The sequence below is a fragment of the Borostomias antarcticus genome (genome assembly GCF_949987555.1).
Source record: "Borostomias antarcticus genome assembly, chromosome: 11".
NCBI classification, from domain to species: domain Eukaryota; kingdom Metazoa; phylum Chordata; class Actinopteri; order Stomiiformes; family Stomiidae; genus Borostomias; species Borostomias antarcticus.
Genome location: NC_140244.1, coordinates 19,930,729 through 19,952,442, shown reverse-complemented (window position 1 = coordinate 19,952,442; position 21,714 = coordinate 19,930,729). Strand labels below are relative to the sequence as shown.

Below are 21,714 nucleotides of genomic sequence, written 5' to 3'. Positions count from 1 at the left end.
AGACGCAGGAGGAATAGCTAACACTGGCTTTCTTTTAGACAATTTACAAATAAATGCACAACAGCTGTTAGGAAAGCTCAAAGCTAATACATAAAAACGACTTTTTGGATTTAGTCTCTTACTCCTATTCAAACCCTGCAAAGTTCTGGGGTGGTGTGAACTTAACTAAAACCAAACCCTCTAGTTCACTGCCCTTGTCTATTAATGTGGATGATCGTGTAATCTCTGTTCCAAATTATATTTCTGTTGCTTTTAATAAGCACTTCACTGGGGCTGGGCACTTATTCGATAGGTTGTATACTGGGCTACAGTAGCTTCCTTGGATATTGATTCTGGTTGCATTCCCCCTTTGGAACGTGTCTCTCATTTCTCCTTTCAGCCTTTTACACCTAGTGAAACGCTAGGAATCTTGCAATCCATAGACCCTAAGTGTTCTACTGGTGAGGACGATCTAGATTCATTTTTTAAATAAAGCCCCAGTCATTAGTGAGCCATTGTCATGCATTTTTAATCTCTCCATTGTGTCAGGTATGGTCCCAGGTGGTCCCGTTGCACAAAGGGGGTGATAGGGATAAGATGGATAACTATTGTCCTATCTACAGATTACCATGCTTAGCCAAGGTTCTGGAAACCTTGGTAAATAACCAATTGAAATATTTTCTTTCAAGTCATTCAGTTTTAAGTACTCACCAATCTGGATTCAAAGCTAATCACGACCATTTCTGCTTGTTACTAATAAAATAATCTTGGCATTAGACAACAGGAAACATTGTGCTGCCCTCTTTGTAGATCTTTCAAACGCGTTTGATAAAGTCGATCACTACCTGCTTTTAAATTACTATCTAGTATTGGTTTGGATAGAGGTGCTTGTGATTGGTTTCAGGACTATCTGTCTTCAAGGTGTCAGTGTGTGAAATTGGATAACATTCGATCTGATTTCTTGTCTAGCTAAAGGTGTGCCCCAAGGCTCAGTGTTGGGTCCTGTCCTTTTCACCATCTATAGGCTATTAATGATATTGTCTCTGTACTAACTGTCTGTCATGCTCATCTATATGCTGATGATACAGTTGTCTATTGTATTGCGAATACTGTTCAGGAAACCATTGAGAACCTGTAGCTTTCTTTTAATGTGCTTCAAGAAACTCTCACCAATTTGAAACTAGTCCTTAATCCTAGCAAATCTTTAACAAAGTTTATGTTGTTTTTTAGATCCAGGATTACTGATTATGATAGGCTCCATTTATTAACAGCTAATGGCTCACGTATTGAGAGAGTCACTGAGTACAAATAACTTGGTTTGTGGCTGTATGATAAACTCTCTTTCAAGTTTCATGTAGACAGTCTAGCCTCTAAGCTGCGGCAGAAAATTGGCTTCCTGTACAGAAACTGCTCTAGCTTTCCTATGTTCAGCAGGAAGAGAACTGTTCAAGCTGTCTTCTTATCAGTATTAGACTATAGTGACACAATCTATATACATGCTTCTGTGACTACCCTGAAACCCCTAGACTCTGTCTACCTGGAATACTTTACAACAAACTCTAAAGCTTGAGGTACCTTCAGTCACAGAGTTTAAATCCATGGCTCTTGAAATTTGTACTTCAACCTGTACCTGTTTTTAATTGTTATTACAACTTGTGATATTCCCACTATTTCTTTATTTCTTTATTATTATTATAGTTCTCCCCAATTTTGTTTAACCTTAACTATTAAACATACTTTGTTCTAGAAACTTCATTCAAACTTTAAAATGTTCATATGATGTTTAGCTGTTTCAGGGATACATTCAGATTTTTTATAATTTTATAGTGTTTTTTTTTGTAATTTCACTTTTAATAGTAATTTTTGTGCCATTGAAACTGCTGGTGGAATGTTCAGTATCATTATGTTTTTAGAGTGGTGGCAGCAGTTGCTTTGAAAATATTCACACATTTTGTAAACTGCTGGCACTCCTACAGTTTTAAGATGTTCACGCAGCTGTGCTGATTCGTACAATGTAAGTATCTAAGCTGTGTGACTTACAGTTTCTGAGGTGTGACGATTTGTTTGGCAACTGCGCTCCCCATTGAAACGTATGGTGCTGCACTCTAGCTTTTGAGCTGCTAATTTTGCATTTTTACTCTTTTTCTAACTTGTCGCTATGCCTACAGTTTTAACAGCTCATACACATATTATACATCAAAACGTTCACACAATTGTGCAATTGTACAATGTCAGTATCTAAGCTGTGTGACTTATAGTTTTCGCTGTGTGACGATTTGTTCGGCAACTGCGCTCCCCAATGGAACGTATGGCAAGTGAGTCGGTAAATTCTGTGTGTTCTATGCTTTGGTGCTGTAGAGCTGTGCTGCTGCGCTGTGGTTGCTATGGTGACAGTTCACAGGAGAGAGCTTAAAGCAATCAATATCCTGATTCATACAATATCTAAGCTGTGAAATTTATAGTTTTTGCGTTATGACCATTTGTTTGAAGACCATGCTCACCATTCAAACTAATGGTGCTCCACTCTAGCTTTTGAGTTGCTAATTTCTGACCTGTTTGAACCTGTTTTCTAACCTGTCACCACTCCTACAGTTTTTAAGCTAAATGGTTCCCAGGATTCCTATGATGTAAACCTCTAAGCGTTGACATTTATACCTTTTGAGCTGGAGCTGTCTGAAGCTGGTCATGCTTTCCCCTTGCAAACAATTGATGGAATGTTCAAAGTGTCAGTTGGGATTTGAATTTGGGTGCATGTGCAGCCTTTCTTGAAGGTACAGACACCCTTGGACCACACAACTCAGCCCGTGAGTGGGCTAGAGACACACGGTCTTCACTGGTGAAAGCAGGTGGGTGGCCCGGAGAGGGGTACACTGTCCACGACCTGCTATGACATGAGGGGGCAGAGTCTCGCCACCACGCCACTATCCACGCCACAGGCTCCACAACTCAGCCCCTGAGTGGGCTAGAGACACATGGTCTTCACCGGTGCGGGCGGGTAGGTGGCCCGGAGAGGGGTACACTGTCCCCGACCAGCTCTGACCTGAGGGGGCGGAGTCTCACCATCACGCCACTGTCCACGACACGGACCCCACAATTCAGCCCCTGAGTGGGCTAGGGATGCACGGTCTTTGCCGGTGGGTGCATGGAGATTGTCCGGTCCGTAGTAGTACTAGCAGTAGCTGTTACATACAGCTGCAGCAGCTAGCCCACCTCACATTTTCTCCACAAAATGTACTTTCTAGTTATTATTATTATTATTATTATTATATATTGTATTTGTTCTGTTGTTATTTGTGTATTTGTGTGAACTAGTCAACACTGTAAATGAGGGAAACCTCAGTGCTTTACGAGTATAAATAAAGGTTTGAAATTAAATTAAATATGGTAGTAGTGTGTAGTCTTTAGCTTTGAGATCTGCTGTAGATAGGGTTAAGACTGTATGAAACTATGGGCCTGAATTTGCAGAGCAGGACAATGAGCCAACCCCTAAAAAAAGAATAGACCTGAATAAATGCCCCCCCCCCAATCATTTAAAGTAATCCGCATCCCATGTGAAGCAATCACTGAGGTCTGTTACCTTTATATCTCTGTACATATCTGACCCCCATATCATCCTCAACTTATAGTTTGCATTCTAAGCACTACCTAACTGCCTCAGTCCCCAGAACTCGCACTGAGTTTGGGAAGAGGGCTTTCATATTCCCTGCTCCCTCTACCTGGAATGGACTTCAAACATCTCTGAAGATCCAGACTCTTGTAGCACTGCATCATTTTAAAGCTAAACTCACAGACTTTTTAATGAGTGATTTGGGAGTGTGCAAATGCTTTACTACATAATGTCTATTGGTCATTGCACACCCTGTAGTAATGGTGCATGTGTATGATGCTAATCTAACTTGACCTTCCTTCCACAGCACCCCCCCCCCCCCCCCCCCCCACACACACACACACTTTGGCTACTGCATGCTCTATTTTACTGTATCTGTCTCCCTTCTTTTGTCTGTGTTCTCTGTCTTTTAGCCAACTGTGTTCTATATTGGTCTGTCTTTGTTTTAGGTTCGTGTTGTTGTTTTTTATGCTGCCATTTTGGTCAGGTGTTGCTCGAAAAAGAGTTATTTTGATCTCAAGCTTCTTTACCTGGTTAAATAAAGGTTAAATAAATTAAATAAATACAGTTTCCCCCCTCTATTCTCTGTATTTTGTTTTATAGGGGGTTTGCTCATTGCTCTGCACCAGAAAATTGGGCCCTATGATTATGGATATAATCTAAATTACTAATGATACTTTGCAGTACCCAATGACAAGGGACACAGAAAACAACACATTGGTGTTAGGTTTTGAAGTGACACCTCCTCTCTTAACACGGCAGCTCGGGCAGTTCTCTCATGCATGAAAGCCCTGCTGTCATTTCTACTTAACACATAATTAACACATAATTTCTCTTTAACACATCTGAGGGTCGTCCACACGGGCCCCAAAACAAAGAAGGAGTTGTGGTGCTATGGCAGTACTTAAGGCTGCTCCATTAGTCCACCGACTGCAGGACAAACATGTTTTCCTATGGTGGCACTAAAGAGGGGTCCCTCAGGGGAGCCCGGGTCACCACTCTCGTGTCTGCCGGCAGGTGAGACCGCGTCCCCACAGAGGTGGAGGACGGAGAGGACAGGGGAGAGAGCAGGGGGCTGGATTCTGGATCAGAGGCGCCGGGCTGTGCTAGTTGATCAGTGTGGGCCTGTGGGCTGTATTTGACCTCAGGGTAGGTTTAGACTCTGCCATGCTAATGGACATTGATGGAGCTGATAGCAGCACAGAGTGCTAGCGGTCATTTATCACTGAATCTGGATGGTACAGGCAGGGGGACACTTCGCCTCAATGCATCTGAGGATCATGGGGGAGAGGAGTGTGTCCTCAATGCTATGGCAAATTGAGCCTGTTACTGAATGTCCTCTCAGTAAATCTATTGGTAACACTTTATAATAAGTGCACACTATAAAGCATTTATTAAGTATTAGTAAAGGTTATAAAGGTTATATTCTTCGTTAATAAGCTAATGTAAAATGTGTTTATTCACTGTTTTTTTCATACTTTATAAACAATGTATTTACCATTTGTAAATTACATATATCAATTACAAACAAGTTTTTCAGGAGTTGTTCATGGTTCATCAGGTTGTTTACAACATGGAAGTTAATGATTAACAAATTATATATAAGTACGTTATGCATGCATTTATTCATGTAATGAATTAGACACACACAAATGGTTAGTAAGTGGGTTAATAAATGCTTTATAAACACTTTATAATACTGTAACTCATGATGAATTCAAGTAGTTATAAAGAATGTACTAGGCCATTGGTAAAGTATCTTTCTGAGAGTTATTTGTCATGTGGGTTTCGATGTTTTTCTCCTCACCCAGGCTCGGGCCGAGGGGCTATCCTTTTATCACCCTGAGCCTGGGTGAGGGGTCACCCGGGCTATATATCCGGGCACACCTCCAGGAGCCACGTCACCGCTTTGTCACCCACAACGGTCAGACCATGCATTCCATTGGGTGTCTGATACCTGTTTATCGGACAGTCCTGGATGACATGGTCTGCAGATTGTTCCCCACAGGATACCAAGCCGCATCTGTGCATCGATGAGCGGAGTTGGGAGACCAACTGGGAGACCAGAAATTTCTTACTTAAGTGTGATAATGAATCAATAACACTTTATAAATGATGAATAAATGCCTTAGAGTGTGCACTTATAAAGTGTTACCAATCTATCCACATTTTGGATACGGGTTGTTTTGAATTGTATGCCCAAGTGAAATATGAGTTGTTTTTGTAAGTGAGAGGATGAGTTGTAAATATATTTCAGTGCTTTTGCAGCCACTTCAGGACAAAATGGGATTTAAATGGGATTTTACTCCACGGGGAGAGCTTTGACAGCAAACAGATTTAATATGGAAGAGGAACGGAGGATGTCCTGATCAGGGTTGAACACGGCCCTCGCTCTCCACAGCGCCAACTGGCACACAGCCCATTCTAGCACTGATCAGCATGATACAGACATGGAGGAGAAAGAGAGAGAGAGAGAAATGACTAAAACACAAGAACCAAAATAAACAGCTATTGAGGATTGCGAGATAGAGGGCGAAAGAATGATGAAAGAATAGAAATGCGAGAGAGTGAGAGAGAGAGAGAGAGAGAGAGAGAGAGAGAGAGAGGTGCTGTGTAAGGGAGTCAGCAAGTGACAAGTCCTGTCTTGATGAAGCCTGTTGGGGGGGGGGGCTATTTATAACACCAGTCTGGATTTTTGGAACACACAGTCCTTATATTATTGGATTTGTGGTGCGACAGTATATATGGATTAGGACAAATCTTCAGATGTGAGTCCCAGATGAAGGAGAAAGACTAGATCCATGTAGATGAGTCTGAACATGGCTTGACACTAGACTTTTTATGTATGTGAGGACATACTGTATCTTTGCCACATTGGTTGAAGGCAACGTAATACAATCATATAAATTATGAAATAACATGTATTTATTAAGCCTTGGCTTTCATACCTCCCCACTATCTCATGTAATAAAGGAATGCACCAATGTGACACTAGATCTGTGTTAGATGTCACCACAGATGCTGGTGACTCAGATGGCATTTGAAGCAGACGATACAGTACGTCAGATTGGGACTTTTTCCCCAAAGCATATGGCTTTGATTGACGCGGGCACAGTAAATGTGAACGTGTGCTAACTTGACACGATACGCAGCTTGATTAGTGTGTGTGTTGAGTGTGTTGATTAGAGCAATGTGTGTGTTGAGTGTGTTGAGTGTGTTGAGCTCAACCCTCCAGGGGGCTGCTGCCCGGGCCTTCGCGGACGGAGGCTCCACTCACCGTGGAGCAGCACATGAAGACGATGATGAAGGAGCCGAGGACCCCTCCGATGCCCACCATCCAGGTCATCCGCAGGAAGAGGATCACGCCGAAGATGTTCTGGATGCAGGGCAGGTACACGCCAATCAGAGTACCGAGCTGAGGAGCCTGGGAAATAAAACGTAGTGACACAGCGGCTCATCTGCTGTCCCACATTGCGGTGTGTAACGTATCAAATGAGTCATTCCTCCACCCTCAACTGAACAAATAGAATCATTCCGCCAATTAGCGGTGTGGATTATGAGACTGGGTTCCATTTTATTATGATCAGAACTCTGGAGCTGTCCCCCGCCTCCCCTCCTCTTCCCCCTTCTCTCCCCTCCTCCCCCTCCTCTATCCAGGCACAAAGACATGAGCTGAAGGGAGGATGACAACCCCTTTCTTCTGTCAGAATGGGAACACTGCCTCTCTCATTAACCTATTTGAATAGCAGTGTGAGATAACATTTCTTCTCCATTTCCTCATTATTTTCGGTCCAGCGGTAAGTTTGTGGCTCTTGAATGATCGAAGGACGTTTTTTTTGTATCTGAGACAATTAAGCTAAAAAAAAAACTCTGGCTTCTGTCATCTGTGTCTCATAGAAAGCAAGGTGATGAGTTTATTTTATTTATAGAGCACACTTTAAAATACAATGAAATCTCAAGGAATGTGTTTTTAGTTTATCTGTGCAAACTTTCACACATATCTCCCTAGTCATATGTGAGGGTGTCTATGCAACTAGCATTCCCACATTTGCTAATGACCAGCATAGTTGTCTTGTTGCCATGGAGAAGCAGGGAGCAGGGAAAGAGTGCTGGGCCAGACGACGTTCCCCCAGAGGTCTTTTAGAACTGCGACCTTGATGACATCACCTTGGACATCTGCAACCTTGACCTAATGAAAAATAACAAGCCTGATATGGTCTCTCTCCAACATCATTCCAGTGCCTAAATCTGGGCATCTCACAAAGCCAGACAACTACCACAACATGACCTGTATCATTGAAAAGATGTACAACCGCATGATACTCAACAGGCTGCAGATCACCATCGACCCCCACTTGAGAAAGGACCAGAATGGCTTTCGAGAGGGGAGAGGTCCACAGTAACTCAGATCTTTCCCCTAAGGAGGATCATCGAGGAGGTGAAGAAGAACAACATGACAGCGGTGCTGTGCTTTATTGATTGGCATTTGACTCAATACATAGAGGCGTCATGAGGAAAATCCTTAAGGCCTATGGTGTTCCCTCCAATTAACCTCGGGCCATAGGGACCATGTATTCGAACACAAGTGCAACGTCGACACCGGACGGCAACAGTGAGGATTTTGACATCATGGCGGGAGTGTTATAAGGGGGACACCCTTGCACCCTTCCTCTTTATAATAGTCCTGGACTACACACTGAGGCAGGCAATCCAGGTCAGGGAGGAGGATCTCGGCTTCACTATGACACCTAGAAGGTCGAGAAGGTATCCCGCTGTAGTCCTAACAGACCTGGATTACGCCAACGACATCAGCCTGATATCTTACCACGTGAGGCAAGCACAAGAGCTCCTGACCAGAGTGGAAAAGGAATGTGCCAAGGTGGGTCTTTGACTGAACGCCAAGAAAACTGAGGTAATCACCTATAACACCCTGGAACATCTGCCCCTAATGACAGCTAAAGGTACTGCTCTGAAGGAGCAGGAACTCAAAGTGAGGAAGCCGCTCAGGTGGAGAGCTCTAAACGGCATAACCAACGTGTGGAAATCCAACCTCCCCCGTGAAACCAAGCTGCACTTCTCCAACGTCACGGTGGAGGCCGTTCTCCTGTATGGCTGTGAGAGCTGGACCCTGAGCCACCCCCTGCAGAGGTCGTTGGACAGATGCTATGTGCAGCACTGGACATGAGTCATAACACGGTTGTCAGTATTGAAGATCTGTACGGAGAGAGAGGCCAAGTGGGAAGATGGCAGTAAGGAGAATGAGGCTGGCTGGGCACTGCTACAAACACAGTGAGCTTCTGGCCAGCGAGCTGGTGTTATGGGAGCCATCTCCATCACGCAAGTCGTGAGGACGTCCTACCAAAACATCCGTGGACATACTTAAGATGGATGCGGAAGTGGAGACCACCGATGTGATCGCCAGGTTTATGGAGGGCCGCGATAACTGGAGACAAAGATGGGAGCCCCATCTGTGGACAACCCGATGATGGAGAGATAAATTCTGCTTATGTGCCTGTCTTTCTATATGTGATAGAAAAATGTAATTATCCCCACAATGTCTGTCTAAATACTGTATTAAACATTTTTGACTGAAGTAGATACAAAATCCACCATACTGTACATAGGAGTCCATAAGAAAGTGCTGTCATACAGAACTTTGCTTCATTCACAGATGGCAGTACCTGCTATCTGGTCATGTGGGACTTTTGTCATTATGATGCAGGATGAGATATTTGTTCCATTATATTGGTTGCCTCTAAAACCAATATTTAAGCGGATAAGATGGCAGTTTTAATCCCAGTTTTCCATAAAACCTTTTTGTCATGACAGGATGTGGTACCACTGATGATGTCAAGCACGGCACAAGATGAAATTGTCTCTCTGACATTCTTGACATTAACTGTCTAAAACTCATCAAACATGGTGGAACCCAGGGCCATGAGTTGAGGAGGAAATATAATATACAATATGTATGGAGAGAGGGATATAATTTTCCTTAGGTCTGCCGTGTCCGAAGGGGAGAGCCAGCTAGAGGTAGCCCACGGCAGTGACACTGACAGGCTTGGCCCTTGGCCTGCCAGACCCTCCAGATGGCTCTATCATAATGGCCCCTCACTACTGTACATGCGGCAGAGATTACTCTGGGACAGCACCACTCTATCTGTCTCTTATCACTGCACAGCACAACACTGCCATCCACGGTACAGAATACCTGTTTAATGAACTGAACTGAGACTCAGAGTTCTTCCTCTGAATCTGTCTGTATGGGTGAAAACAGAAAAAATAGACTTCCGGACCCATTAGTAGGAGTTTCACGCTGTTGAGTAAGGCTGGTGTGATGCAACAAAGTTCTCACATCTGCTCATAGTACAGTTTATTCTCATACAGTTTCATTTGGGTCCATTCTGGCCTCTTGGCTTTCAGTATAGGATGATGAAAGGGGAGAGAGGAGGAAGTAACCTGACTCAGTAGAGCAGATAGAGAGAACAGGCTGTTGTATCAGTTTTGTGCTCCAGTGCACACACTGCGTGAAAATGGGCCTACAGTTAACGTAACTCAGCTGAGGCCTGATAAATGATCAAACAACTGCTGTGTAACGGCTGGGAAAAAAAAAGACCGGCGCACAAGCCCATCAATAATGTGTCCGGCTCTAAGCGTTGGGGATGAGGTCATTAATAATCTACCCTTTTCTTTCTTTCTTCAGCACGGGGCTAGCCAGGTGGAGGACGGAGGCCCGGGAGGGACACACTCCACCACCTCCGATCAGCTCAAAGGCAGTAATGAGATTTAAGAGTTGTGACTCCGGTTTATAGACGGGGGAGCTCAGTGGTGGAGTGATGAGTCAGGGCTGCGAGTGGCTTCCAAGATTTAATCTGTCCAATCACACACCCCGCCTCGCCGGCAGATTACAGGACGCTGTACTTCTTACAGGAGTCCTCCGGAGAAACATCTGGGACTTTATGGTGGCACATTTTCCCCGTTCCGAGGATTAAAAACAAATGTACAACATACCACCTTCCCTTATGCCTGTCAGTTTTGTGATTGTATGATGGATGTTGTTGTTTGTTGTCCTAATTTCAGTGCTTAATGAGGATATAACGGATAACCAGATGGATGGATCTACCTTGATGGGTTTTTTGGAAGGCCGCGCCCCTTCTTCGTTGTTCTCTGCCTCTTCGTGCTCTTTGCTGCCCTGTGGCAGGTTGGAGTAGTTGGCCAGACTGCTGAGCAGAGAGGACACCATCGGGCTGGTGTCCATCTCCTCCTGCATGGACAGATGGACACACACGCACGCACAGACACAGACACACGCACACACACACACACACACACACACACACACACGCACAGACACACACACACACACACACACACACAGACACACACACGCACGCACAGACACACACACACACACACACAGACACACATACATACACACACACACAGACACACACACACACACACGCACACACAGACACATGCAGACACACGCAGACACACACAGACACACACACACACACACACACACACACACACAGACACACGCAGACACACGCAGACACACAGACATACACACACACATACACACACACACACAGACACACACACACACACACACAGACACACACACATACAAAGATACCGGGGGACACACAGACACAAATATCAGTACAGCAGAACTCAATATGCCTTCTGGCATTTACTGAAAATACATACAGTAGCATGTCTAGCATGTGTGTGCCTATGTCTATGTTTTGTAATTTTTAACTATGTGCTGTCTTTATTGATGCTTATGTGGGTGTTTTTATTTTTAGTCTTTTTTATTGTGATGCCCTGATTTGTACAGCACTTTGGTCAACGTGAGTTGTTTAAAAATGAATTTGACTTGACGACATATTGTCTCCACATGAGTATTCAAGTACGATGTGCACTGACCTCAAACAGGGCCATGTTCTTGCCATCATACTGCTGGGTCTTCTCCACATCACTGGTACTGCTGCTGTTTATGAAGGGACTGCTCTCCTTGGGGTTCCCATCACCTGCAGCACACACACACACACACACACACACACACACACACACACACACACACACACACACACACACACACACACACACACAAACGGGATAGAAAAAATGATTTGGTGCCTATGAATATGAATGTGTTATTTATTAGTAAGTGATGTTAGCTTCAAGCTCAGTGAAATTATTCATCGTTCCAGATTTGATTATAGAAGCTCACTAGGGTAATACACCAGAGTCAGAGAAAAGTCTAATTAGATGGATCTGTGCAAGCGTTGTTTGGTGAGGGTTCATGCAGCGAATTAGACCTTTTTCTCAAGTCTACAAATGATGTGTGTTCATCATCTTAGTGTGTATTTATAATATCACACTTGGAATCCCTCAGGGTAATGAAACATATAAAGAGACAGATATACAGTACATGCTGTATGCAGATGTTAAAGGGGTTGTGTGCTTATTTGGACATGTAGCCCTATTTGAGATCTGTCTACCATGAACCTGAAACATAAAGACCATAATTTCACTGATCGTTCCAGTATTGAGCTAGCTGCCGTTTTTATGCAGGCTCTCACTGGGCTACAATGGAAGTCAATGGAGCACCCGTAAATGCGTTGGAAAAACTATGATAAATGTGCTTTTCCTAGACGGGAAACACAGGGTGTAATTTAACCAGTCTCAGTATGCTCTCCTGTGAAATGTAGCGCAATCCGAGTATTTTTAGGTGTTTGGCATGACAAGGATCTACAGTATCAAGGCCTCTGCAAGGACCTATTAAAAGAGTTTCTCTTTTATTCTCATTTAGCGGTGAAAATTATACAGCAAAAATAGAGACAGTTACCAGCCCAGAATAGAGGCCCTGCCCTCTGGAGGATTAGTCCTTACACACACACACACACACACACACAAACACACGCACACATACACACACACACACACACACACATACACACACACACACACACACACACACACCCCTCTCATACTGTAGTCCAATCGATACTTTTCAGATTGCTTGCGCTGTGTCCCCTCTGGTCCAGCCTGGGGGTGTGATTGTGTCCCCTGCTCGCCACAGGCTCTGTGCACAGGGCCTATTTATAGAGCAGCATAGTGGCAGAGATGGGCACTGGCTGCCTCCCTTCCCCTCCATGCGAGAGTCCCAGGAGAGAAACTTCTCAGAAGGCAGGAGAGGAATACTAAAATCCCACTGCAGTGCATCAAAGCCATGCTGTTTCCAGCATCTGTGGTCAGGGCTTGTGTGAATACCAGCCCAGAATAGAGGGCCTGCCCTCTGGAGCATTGTGCTGCTTTCCAGTTGTATCAGTGGAGGGGATTTGGCGTCGTATGACATGATGACCTAGCTAAATGCGTTCCTGAAACAACAGGTGAAAAAACGCACACACAAAAAAAACTGTTTCGCCCCTAAGTTAGCCATTTTTACCAATACCAGTTGATAACGCATTACACCATTTTTCAGCATACAAACACCATAGCTACATGTCCTTAGATAACAGTTTGACAATACTACTGTATGTGTACAACTGATTTAATGAGACACAAACAACACATAAGTGCTAATAAACAGTCTTACAGTATTACACTTTTCACTTATTGTTAATGTGTGGAGTAGCCATCTTGATTTGACGTCAGCAGCTGACATTGATGAGGTCGGGGTTGATTTTTAACACCGGGTAAAATGGCGGAAAACCAGGTTCAGGTGACGTATTTGATGATGATTTTGACGTCGAACTCGGGAAAAGCGCTGTTTCCCATACAACTGGAACACAGCATTTGCCCACTCACACATACCACCACAGGACAGGACCACACACACACACCGTACTATCCACCCTTCAAATCAACGATGGACTGGAGGGTAGGATGAAGGAACAATTGCAGAGTATTTTCAAAGAGACGAGACTCCTGAGAAGATTATGGTAAATTCTTAATAATACTCCCTTTTCTACTCTGAAAATAAGTCTCTACATATGCTAATTGTTTGTACAGCCATCTTTCTTTGTGTGAGTTACGTATTAAAGACTGTCTTAATCTTTGTTTTATTTGTTGTTCTGCTTTTAGTGGTTTTAATCCCTTGGACTAAATTGAAACTGCACAGGTGCAAATCCTCACCTTGCCAGTCAACATCAGCTAAACACTTCATGTGAGAGTTTGCTCCTTTTACCCTCAACAGTATGTGGCTTGGACTCTTAACAACCTACAGGGTGCTTATTATCTATTCTATTATTATTCTATCTTATTATCTATTCTATTTCTGAATCTCATGAACCTGGGCTCTGTGTGACCTGTGTTGTATAACAGGATTGTAAAGTCATTGATTCAGCAGTATCTGGACTTAACATATTCCTGGCATGTGTGGGATGCAGCACAGTGAAGCACATTACAGGGGGATCTACATGTATTATTGAGGTCTCACACCGACACCATTGACTAGCGTTTCACACGGCGCTACACCATCCTGGTACGCAGTTGTGGTACGATGTTAACTCCTGTAGCCGGGATCCTAGAGTCGTATGCAGTAAACACATGGGTCTCTATGGTGTCCCTCCATCCTGTCATCCAAGCCGCAGCTGTGCGATGCACAATGACCCAGATTGATTCTTCATTTACCTGAAGTGGACCTCGCCCCTGAGGGCCCAGTGGGAGCCATTCAAGATAGAGTGGGCTATGTCATTAAACACATCCATGTAATCAGCGAACACGGCCTTGCAATATGCCAGGCAGTACACCATCCATTTTCATTTCTTATTGACCCATTCAAAGGCATGATGTCCTCAAACGTGCTAAATTAGTTACCAGCTACCTGTATGCATATTGGAAATAGACGCATGTTTTTTCGCCATGCCCTTGTGCATGATATTACTGTATGTTGCCGATGGCCTCATTTGCATTCATATTGAACTCCTGCCATCATTGACTATTAATCATAGAATTGTTTTGAATTAAATACATTGTACCATCGTGCAGAGGAATTGGACATGCTTAGAATGTAGCTCTCCTGCCTGTGCTGTCTGTGGATGTGTGTGTGTGTGTGTATGTGTGTGTGTGTGTGTGTGTGTGTGTGTGTGTGTGTGTGTGTGTGTGTTTCAGAGGGGCGGGGTTGGGCTAGATTGATTTGACCTCCCTTAGATTTACATACAGCCTGTTTGTCCTCTACCTGCTGTATTGATCCTTCAGAAGAAGGACGTTCAGACACTTCAGCTGTGAGCCAGCTGACTACCTCCCTCCCTCCCTCTCTCCCTCTCTCCCTCCCTCCCTCCCTCCCTCCCTCTCTCCCTCCCTCCCTCTATCCCTCCCTCAGCTCAGCCTCTCCAGCTGCTGACAGCCCCCCACCCACCCACCCACCTCCACCGAGACCATCATAGCAGCAGGAGGGATAGAGAGATGGAAGGGGCCTCAGAGACCTCATTTCTGACCAGGAAGACGCCATTGGGTGATGGAAGGAGGGAGGGATGGAATGTGTGTTTGTGTGTCCTTATATACCGTAGTGTCCTTAATTAAGACTGCAGGGTGCATACCCTTCTGATAACGGTTCTCTCATACAGACTGCCCCCTGAGTCCCTGGCACACACGCCCATGTTGATTAATGCTCCATTAGGGATGAGGCTCCGTGGTCTGTAGACCACCCTCTCTTCCTTGTCTGCTCAGGTCCGGCAGACTGGCCGGCTGTGCCACAATCCGTCCCACACGATCCCACTCCCAGATCAATGGTGTTTACTGCGCATCTCTCACTTCCACTCATGGACAATTACAGGACTGACATGAAATAACGGTAAATCCTCACCATCAGTCACACGCACAGGTCTGGCATGATGATAGAACGGTAAACATTCGGACCCCCATCTGCTCACAGTCAGACATGTCCGTTGCCCCTTTTGCAATCTGCGTAATGCTTCTGGTGCAGATAATCACATCAGTCAAAGACAAGCAAAACCACCACAGAAACAAGAGATTAATCACTGTAGTGTTTTCAAACACTGATATACTAGCTCCTACAGTACCATACTGACTGAGCCAAAACACTGGTTGGGAGTGTGCCAGCCAGCCCGCTAGGCTATGGAAAGCCAAAACCCCTGGAATTGATTGGTTAGAGAAGGAGATTTGGCTGGGGGGTCGGGGGTACAGCCCGGAGTCTTCCATCGATCTCTGAAAGGTACACTGGTCTCATGTGTGAAGAGAGCACACTGTCACACCCCCCTGACAACAACATCAGCTGTTTGTCATAATCAAATTAGCAGCTGCCAACTCCCTGTAGGACAAACCAGGGCTGCGTTCCGAATCGCATACTACCCTACTACTGTATATAGTATGCCAAAACAGGATGTAGTATGTCCCAATACATAGTATGCCACATGCAGTATGGCAAAAATACCAGGATGTCCTACTACATCCGGTCGTATTTTGCAGTATGCAAGCCAGCAGGCTTTTCTGGCTATTCTGACCCACAATCCTGTGCGCAGAGGAAATGTGCGTCACAATGTCGTGTTATGGACAGCGACGGATGTGGGCAAATTTCAAGGCGCAATGTTATAACAAGGTAGTATGTCCCAATTACATGCCTACTGCTTGCAAAGTACGTACTTTCTAAGGGCAGCTGTAGTAGGTACTGGTAGTAAGAAGTAGAAATATGCGATTCGGAACGCAGCCCAGGTTGAGGAACAGGAACTCTCTCCTGGAGGGTAGATATCAGATTGAGAAAGAGGAGCTGTCTCATGCCGGCTTTGACACTAACAGGCGAACACTGACAGTGTTGTTTATCTGTGAGTGAGAAATAAATAGCCAAGCTCAGCAATGTCAGAAGACAAAGCAGAACTGTGTCTGCCTGAACAGCGTAGCCTGAGCATCAGCAGACCCTCCTTATGGTGAAATGTTCAAACCAGTGTTCGGTGGAAAAAAGACATGACAGGGCAGCTGCAAAATCACCCTCTGTTGAGGTGAACATTGTTTCCTCAGGATTCTCACAGTTAAAGGACCATACCAGTCTAAATATGATTTGATCTCCTTAAACTAGGCACCCAACGTATATCACATTACTGCAATCCATTTTCTGGAGTAAAGCTCACGTTAAAAGATATTAGCATTTTCGCGTTTTACTTACATTTCAAAAGTTGAACGTGATGGCTTTAAAACATTTTCAATTTTTCCCGCTTTGCGCTGACAAACTCACCCCAGTTAGTTTCAAATCATTTTCAGTAGTTTTTATTTCATATTATTTTTGTTTGAATCCATTGAACTTCTACGCCCTATTCTCTAATCCACCATTCTCGACCCAGCGTTCCTAGCAACGGCTGCCATGTAAACAGGAAGTTAACAGAACGTTGGCGTTGGCTGTGTAAAGAGGGTTAAACCGAAAATAATTACTACTGAAAATTATTTGAAACTAACTGGGGCGAGTTTGTCAGCGCAATGAGGGAACAATTTAGAAATAGGTTTTGAAGCCATCACGTTCAATTTTTGAAATGTAAGTAAAATGCGAAAATGCTAATATCTTTTAACGTGAGCTTTACTGCGGAAAATGGATTGCGGTAATGTGATATACGTTGGGTGACTATTTTTAGGAGATTAAATCATATTTAGACTGGTATGGACCTTTAAAAAAAAAGTCTGTGAATGATGGACTGACAGAGGTTAAGCAAGTGTCATTCATATACATGAGATACTGTTGAGGCTGGGAGAACGTTCCGGTGCTGAATACATTAACCTACTGATGGAGCAGCTTAGACAGAGAGGCAGACAGCGCGCTTGAAAACACCCCCTAGAGGGATGGCAAGAGGGTCTCCTCTGTACATATAGTTCATCTAAAGGCATGCGATGCTCTCCTACCCATCCTCTCCAGTAGCAGCTAAAGACGGGACGCACTGTAGCACAAGTGTTGCATCACTCTGTCCATGGCACCTCGCACAAAAATTGTCTGATTTACTCCAACAGCAGCATGCTGTGCCCTATTCCTCCTCAACCATAGTCTGGCAGCCTGTGGCAGGGAATTACCTACTCGGGAAATTCACTCAAATGTAAATACATGTCCTTTGGGGCCAAATCTGCATACTCTGCAGGTTCAGTAGTGAGTGGAACACAGTGAAAATCCTCCTTGGTGTCTGACTGGCACTGCCTCTTACTTCCTGCTGACTTGGGCCAAGACTAAATTTACTGTGATGAAAGCCTGTGGCTGGAACGTTGATAAAACTAAATGTCACAAGAAACGGAGAGACGAGTGTTCGACTTTTCTCTTGATTCAAGTCCCTTTGTTAGTCGGCACCTCGCTGGGGGTGCTTTCTGATCCTGCCTGCATGCGCAGAAAACACACTGACATGACCAGCAGGAGGTTCAAATTCAGCACTGCGTCTCTCACAGTGCCATTGTCCAAGAATATAATTGTATTCAGATGGAGCTGATTGGCAGTATGGGTTCGCCGTAGGGAGAATTAGCCCCTGGCTGAACCTCAGAGCTCACAGTCATGTTTCTGTTTCAGAAGTCCCAATAGTATTATACACTAATCTTAAAAGCAAGGAGGAAGAAGTCAAATACCAGCTAGCCAAATTGCTCTCATACAGCATGTAATCCTTTGAAACTCTGCACATTCCCCTAAAGGCATATTACCTGTCAAATAGGATTAGCAAATATTTCAATTTTTATGTAGCTTGGTGTTGCTTTGAGGATTCGAGCTTGCATCTACATTATTGGACATACAATTTATCCATACCTGAACGCTCCCTCAACTAATACAATTCTACAACTAAGTCATTTTACTATGATACATTTAACAGTATGACTACAGTGTGACAGTATGACAATAGTGTAATGTATGTACAATAACAGTGTAATGTATGTTCAATAATTCCAATAGCCAGCCACTTGAGGATTCAATAATCCTCTTAATATCTCAATCTGCTTTTAAAGCCCATTTCTAGCTATAGCTTTTGACTTGAATGAAACCTGCCTTTAATTATTTGTGATTTCTCTATATTTAACCAAAATGTGTGTGTGTGTGTGTGTGTGTGTGTGCGCGCGCGTGCGTGTGTGTGTACTGTATGTGTGTGTGCGTGTGTGTGTGTGTGTGTGTGTGTGTGTGTGTAAGAAAGTAATGAGTAGATAGTAAATTTCACTCTGCCAATTTATCAGCTACATGGCTTTCAATCTGCTCTGACTGGTGCACTTTCAGCCACAGTCTCAAAACATGAGCGTCATACATCAGAAATCCTATCTTATCTTTGATTGGATGACTGAGGAAGGGGGATTAGGTGACCCAGAGGTCAAGCAGACAAGCATCCCACTGCCTGGCTGCTGGTTTGACCTCCCAGAACGCTCTATCAGAGCTAAGAGCCGCAGGAGCAGATTGTCTCAGCTGCAGATACATCCTACGCCATCTCAGTCCTCTAAAACGCGTCAACACTCTTGCTTCTCACATAATGTCGTCGGCTGCCAACATAGATAAATTACCGGTGAGGTACCCTCGCTACGGCCCTGAAATATTATCCCTGGCACTGTAGTAAATATCCTCCATGACACCACAGCAAGTTTATACAGTGACACAGGCCATATTTCCTGTTCTGCTCAGAGAGGTCTTGGGAGCAGATTCTCAGAGGGTCTGTGCATCAGTGTACTGGTAGCAAAGTATGCAGCAATCATCATTTCTGGAATTTGTAAAACATGACAAAAAGACCAGAGAGTAAAGGCTTCTGGGAGATCAGTTAATTGTCCTCACTCTCTTTTCTTCCAACTGAAGATTAGACATGCACTGTCCCGCCTCGTCTCCTGCACCCTGTCCACTGTTGTCTCAAAGTTATGCACCAGCACACGCGAAAGCAAACTCCTAGTATGTTAAAAAAAACTGGAGATCAACTAGAGAAAGTATTTCATGACAACAAGGGTTTTATCTGTATATTCATCCCTCCATTCCTATCCTTCCAATCACTTAAGACCCTGACAACATGAACTTTCACCTTTGGTCATCCCGTGAGCCACATGTAGTCTACGTAGATTGGTGGACCGTCATTGATCAGATATGAGACGCTCCCAGTGAAGCAGAGCCAGTATCAGCCTGCTACACATCTAGCCCTGTGTGTGTGTGTGTGTGTGTGTGTGTGTGTGTGTGTGTGTGTGTGTGTGTGTGTGTGTGTGCGAGGCTCACTGAACAACAGGAAGAAAGTAACAAATAGGGCCGTACAAGGTCAGCTTTTGAGTCTGCACTGAGGAAAACTTCTCCATCGCACAGGCGATTCCCTCCAATTACTCGGCCTCCTCTCCCTTCTCTCAGCGGCCCCGCCCACCCGGAAGCCCGAGGTCAGGCCTCGCTGCTGCTCGTCGGAGGAGGATCAGGTGTGACCTCCGCGTGACCTCCCTCTCTCCTCTGACTGACATCACCAGATATTCACCCTTCCTCTGCTTTCCCTCTCCGCCCACGAGCTGCCTCAGCGCTGTCACGGTCCTCGCTCCTCTCCACCCGGCACTAGCGACAGCTCGCTGGATCCCTGTCTCCCTGTCTCCCTCAGGGACAAATTATGGTCTGCTCCAACAGAGACAGACAGACAGACAGACAGACAGACAGACAGACAGACAGACAGACAGACAGACAGACAGACAGACAGACAGACAGACAGACACAGAGCCCGTATCGATTGGCTCGATTGACGTGCACTTTAAATCACCTGAAATTCCTGAGTTAACCCTGAAGCGATCTTTACGGATACAACAGTGCCAATGGTGACCAGTTTATTGCTTTGGCGGGGTAAAGGAAAAATTCTGTGTACTGAACGCTCAAAGTTGAGTGACTGAACGTTCAAAGTTGAGTGCTAGCCATCTACCATAGTTGCCTACCATTGTGGCCTTGAGCAAGGTGCCTTACCCCAACAGGCACTTAGCCCCTAGCTCAAAGCATTGCAAATCACTTTGGATAAGAGCGTCTGCTAAGATGACTAGCTTGTAAAGAAAACAGAAAAGTCACCATGATATTATAAAGTAATGGCTGATATTGTGTAAACACTGATATTTAAAACACAACAACTTTATTTTATTTAAATCTTTGTTGAAAAGTCATCATCCAGGATTTCCTGCTGTGTGAGGCAGAGTGGTGGCTTGGGGGATGCCTCTGAATGAACGAGCAAGTCTCCATACAGTATGTCCATATGGTGACCGCTGGCTCGCTGAGCAGACTCACTGAGCAGATGATGCGGTGTGAGGACGAGTAGCTCCGTGACTTTGACCTGACTTGACTGGTGGAGGAAATGAACGAGAGAAGTAAAAAAAAAAGAATCATCTTACTAAAGAGGCTGGCGGAGGAATGAACACCCGCCTCAAATGAACAGCTCCGTTGGCGAGTGGCCAAGAAGACGGTCAGATACTTAAAAAGAGGATCGCTTTCACACAGAAAATTCTCGCTCACTTGGCCCTCGGTGTTATTCAAAATGAGCTGACTGTGAAAGCAGGCAATGTACTGTAAAATCAAACGAAACGGACAATAATTAGACATGAAAGCTGTGATGTACTGTTCTGTAGTAGGGATGCACCGATCTGAAAATTTTGGCTAGATATTAACATTGCTGTCATGGCCGATAACCAATATTTACAGATGACGATATGTTCTGTATAATCAAATGTTATACATACTGAAAAAGACATGGAATGACTGTCTCTATTTCCAAAACATTTGGAAAAGCCGATAAATCATAGATTTACCACATTGTTTCCTCTCAACAACAACACACACAACAGCAGCTAGACGGAATTAATGATCTGCTGTTCACATCGACCCTGTTTTGCACATCGGACTGATACCGATATATAAAAAATGACTCACATCAGCTGATACCGATATGATTGCTGATATATTGTGCATCCCTAATCCGCAGCGTCAATATTTATACAGTATCAAAGGTGCTGGCTGTCAGTACAAGGTCAGGGCCCATGGCTTTCACCTGAGTTGAGTGAGCGCGGCGTGTTAGCGGGCGTGTTAGCGGGCGTAGTCTGGACATGTGTAGGAGCTTCTGTAATCCCCGCCATCCCTGGCCTCGTTTTATAGGTCAGACATCACAGGGCGGAGGATGACCACTGCTGACCCATATTCAACCTGCCCATGGCCATGCAAGCCTCAAAAT

At 44.5% G+C, this 21,714-nt stretch overlaps 1 protein-coding gene across 2 annotated transcripts in view; it reads right to left on the bottom strand.

Annotated features, from left to right (window-relative positions):
- The window catches only part of slc12a5b (solute carrier family 12 member 5b), a gene marked incomplete at both ends in the record, with an annotated part of 58,691 nt that overhangs the window by 17,146 nt on the left and 19,831 nt on the right, over positions 1-21,714 (bottom strand). For both annotated transcript variants that reach the window (XM_084446010.1, XM_084446011.1), the window contains 3 exons: positions 6,864-7,010; positions 10,710-10,850; positions 11,522-11,625. In XM_084446010.1, coding sequence (XP_084302136.1) covers positions 6,864-7,010; positions 10,710-10,850; positions 11,522-11,625 — 392 coding nt within the window. The remainder of the gene's footprint in view (positions 1-6,863; positions 7,011-10,709; positions 10,851-11,521; positions 11,626-21,714) is intronic.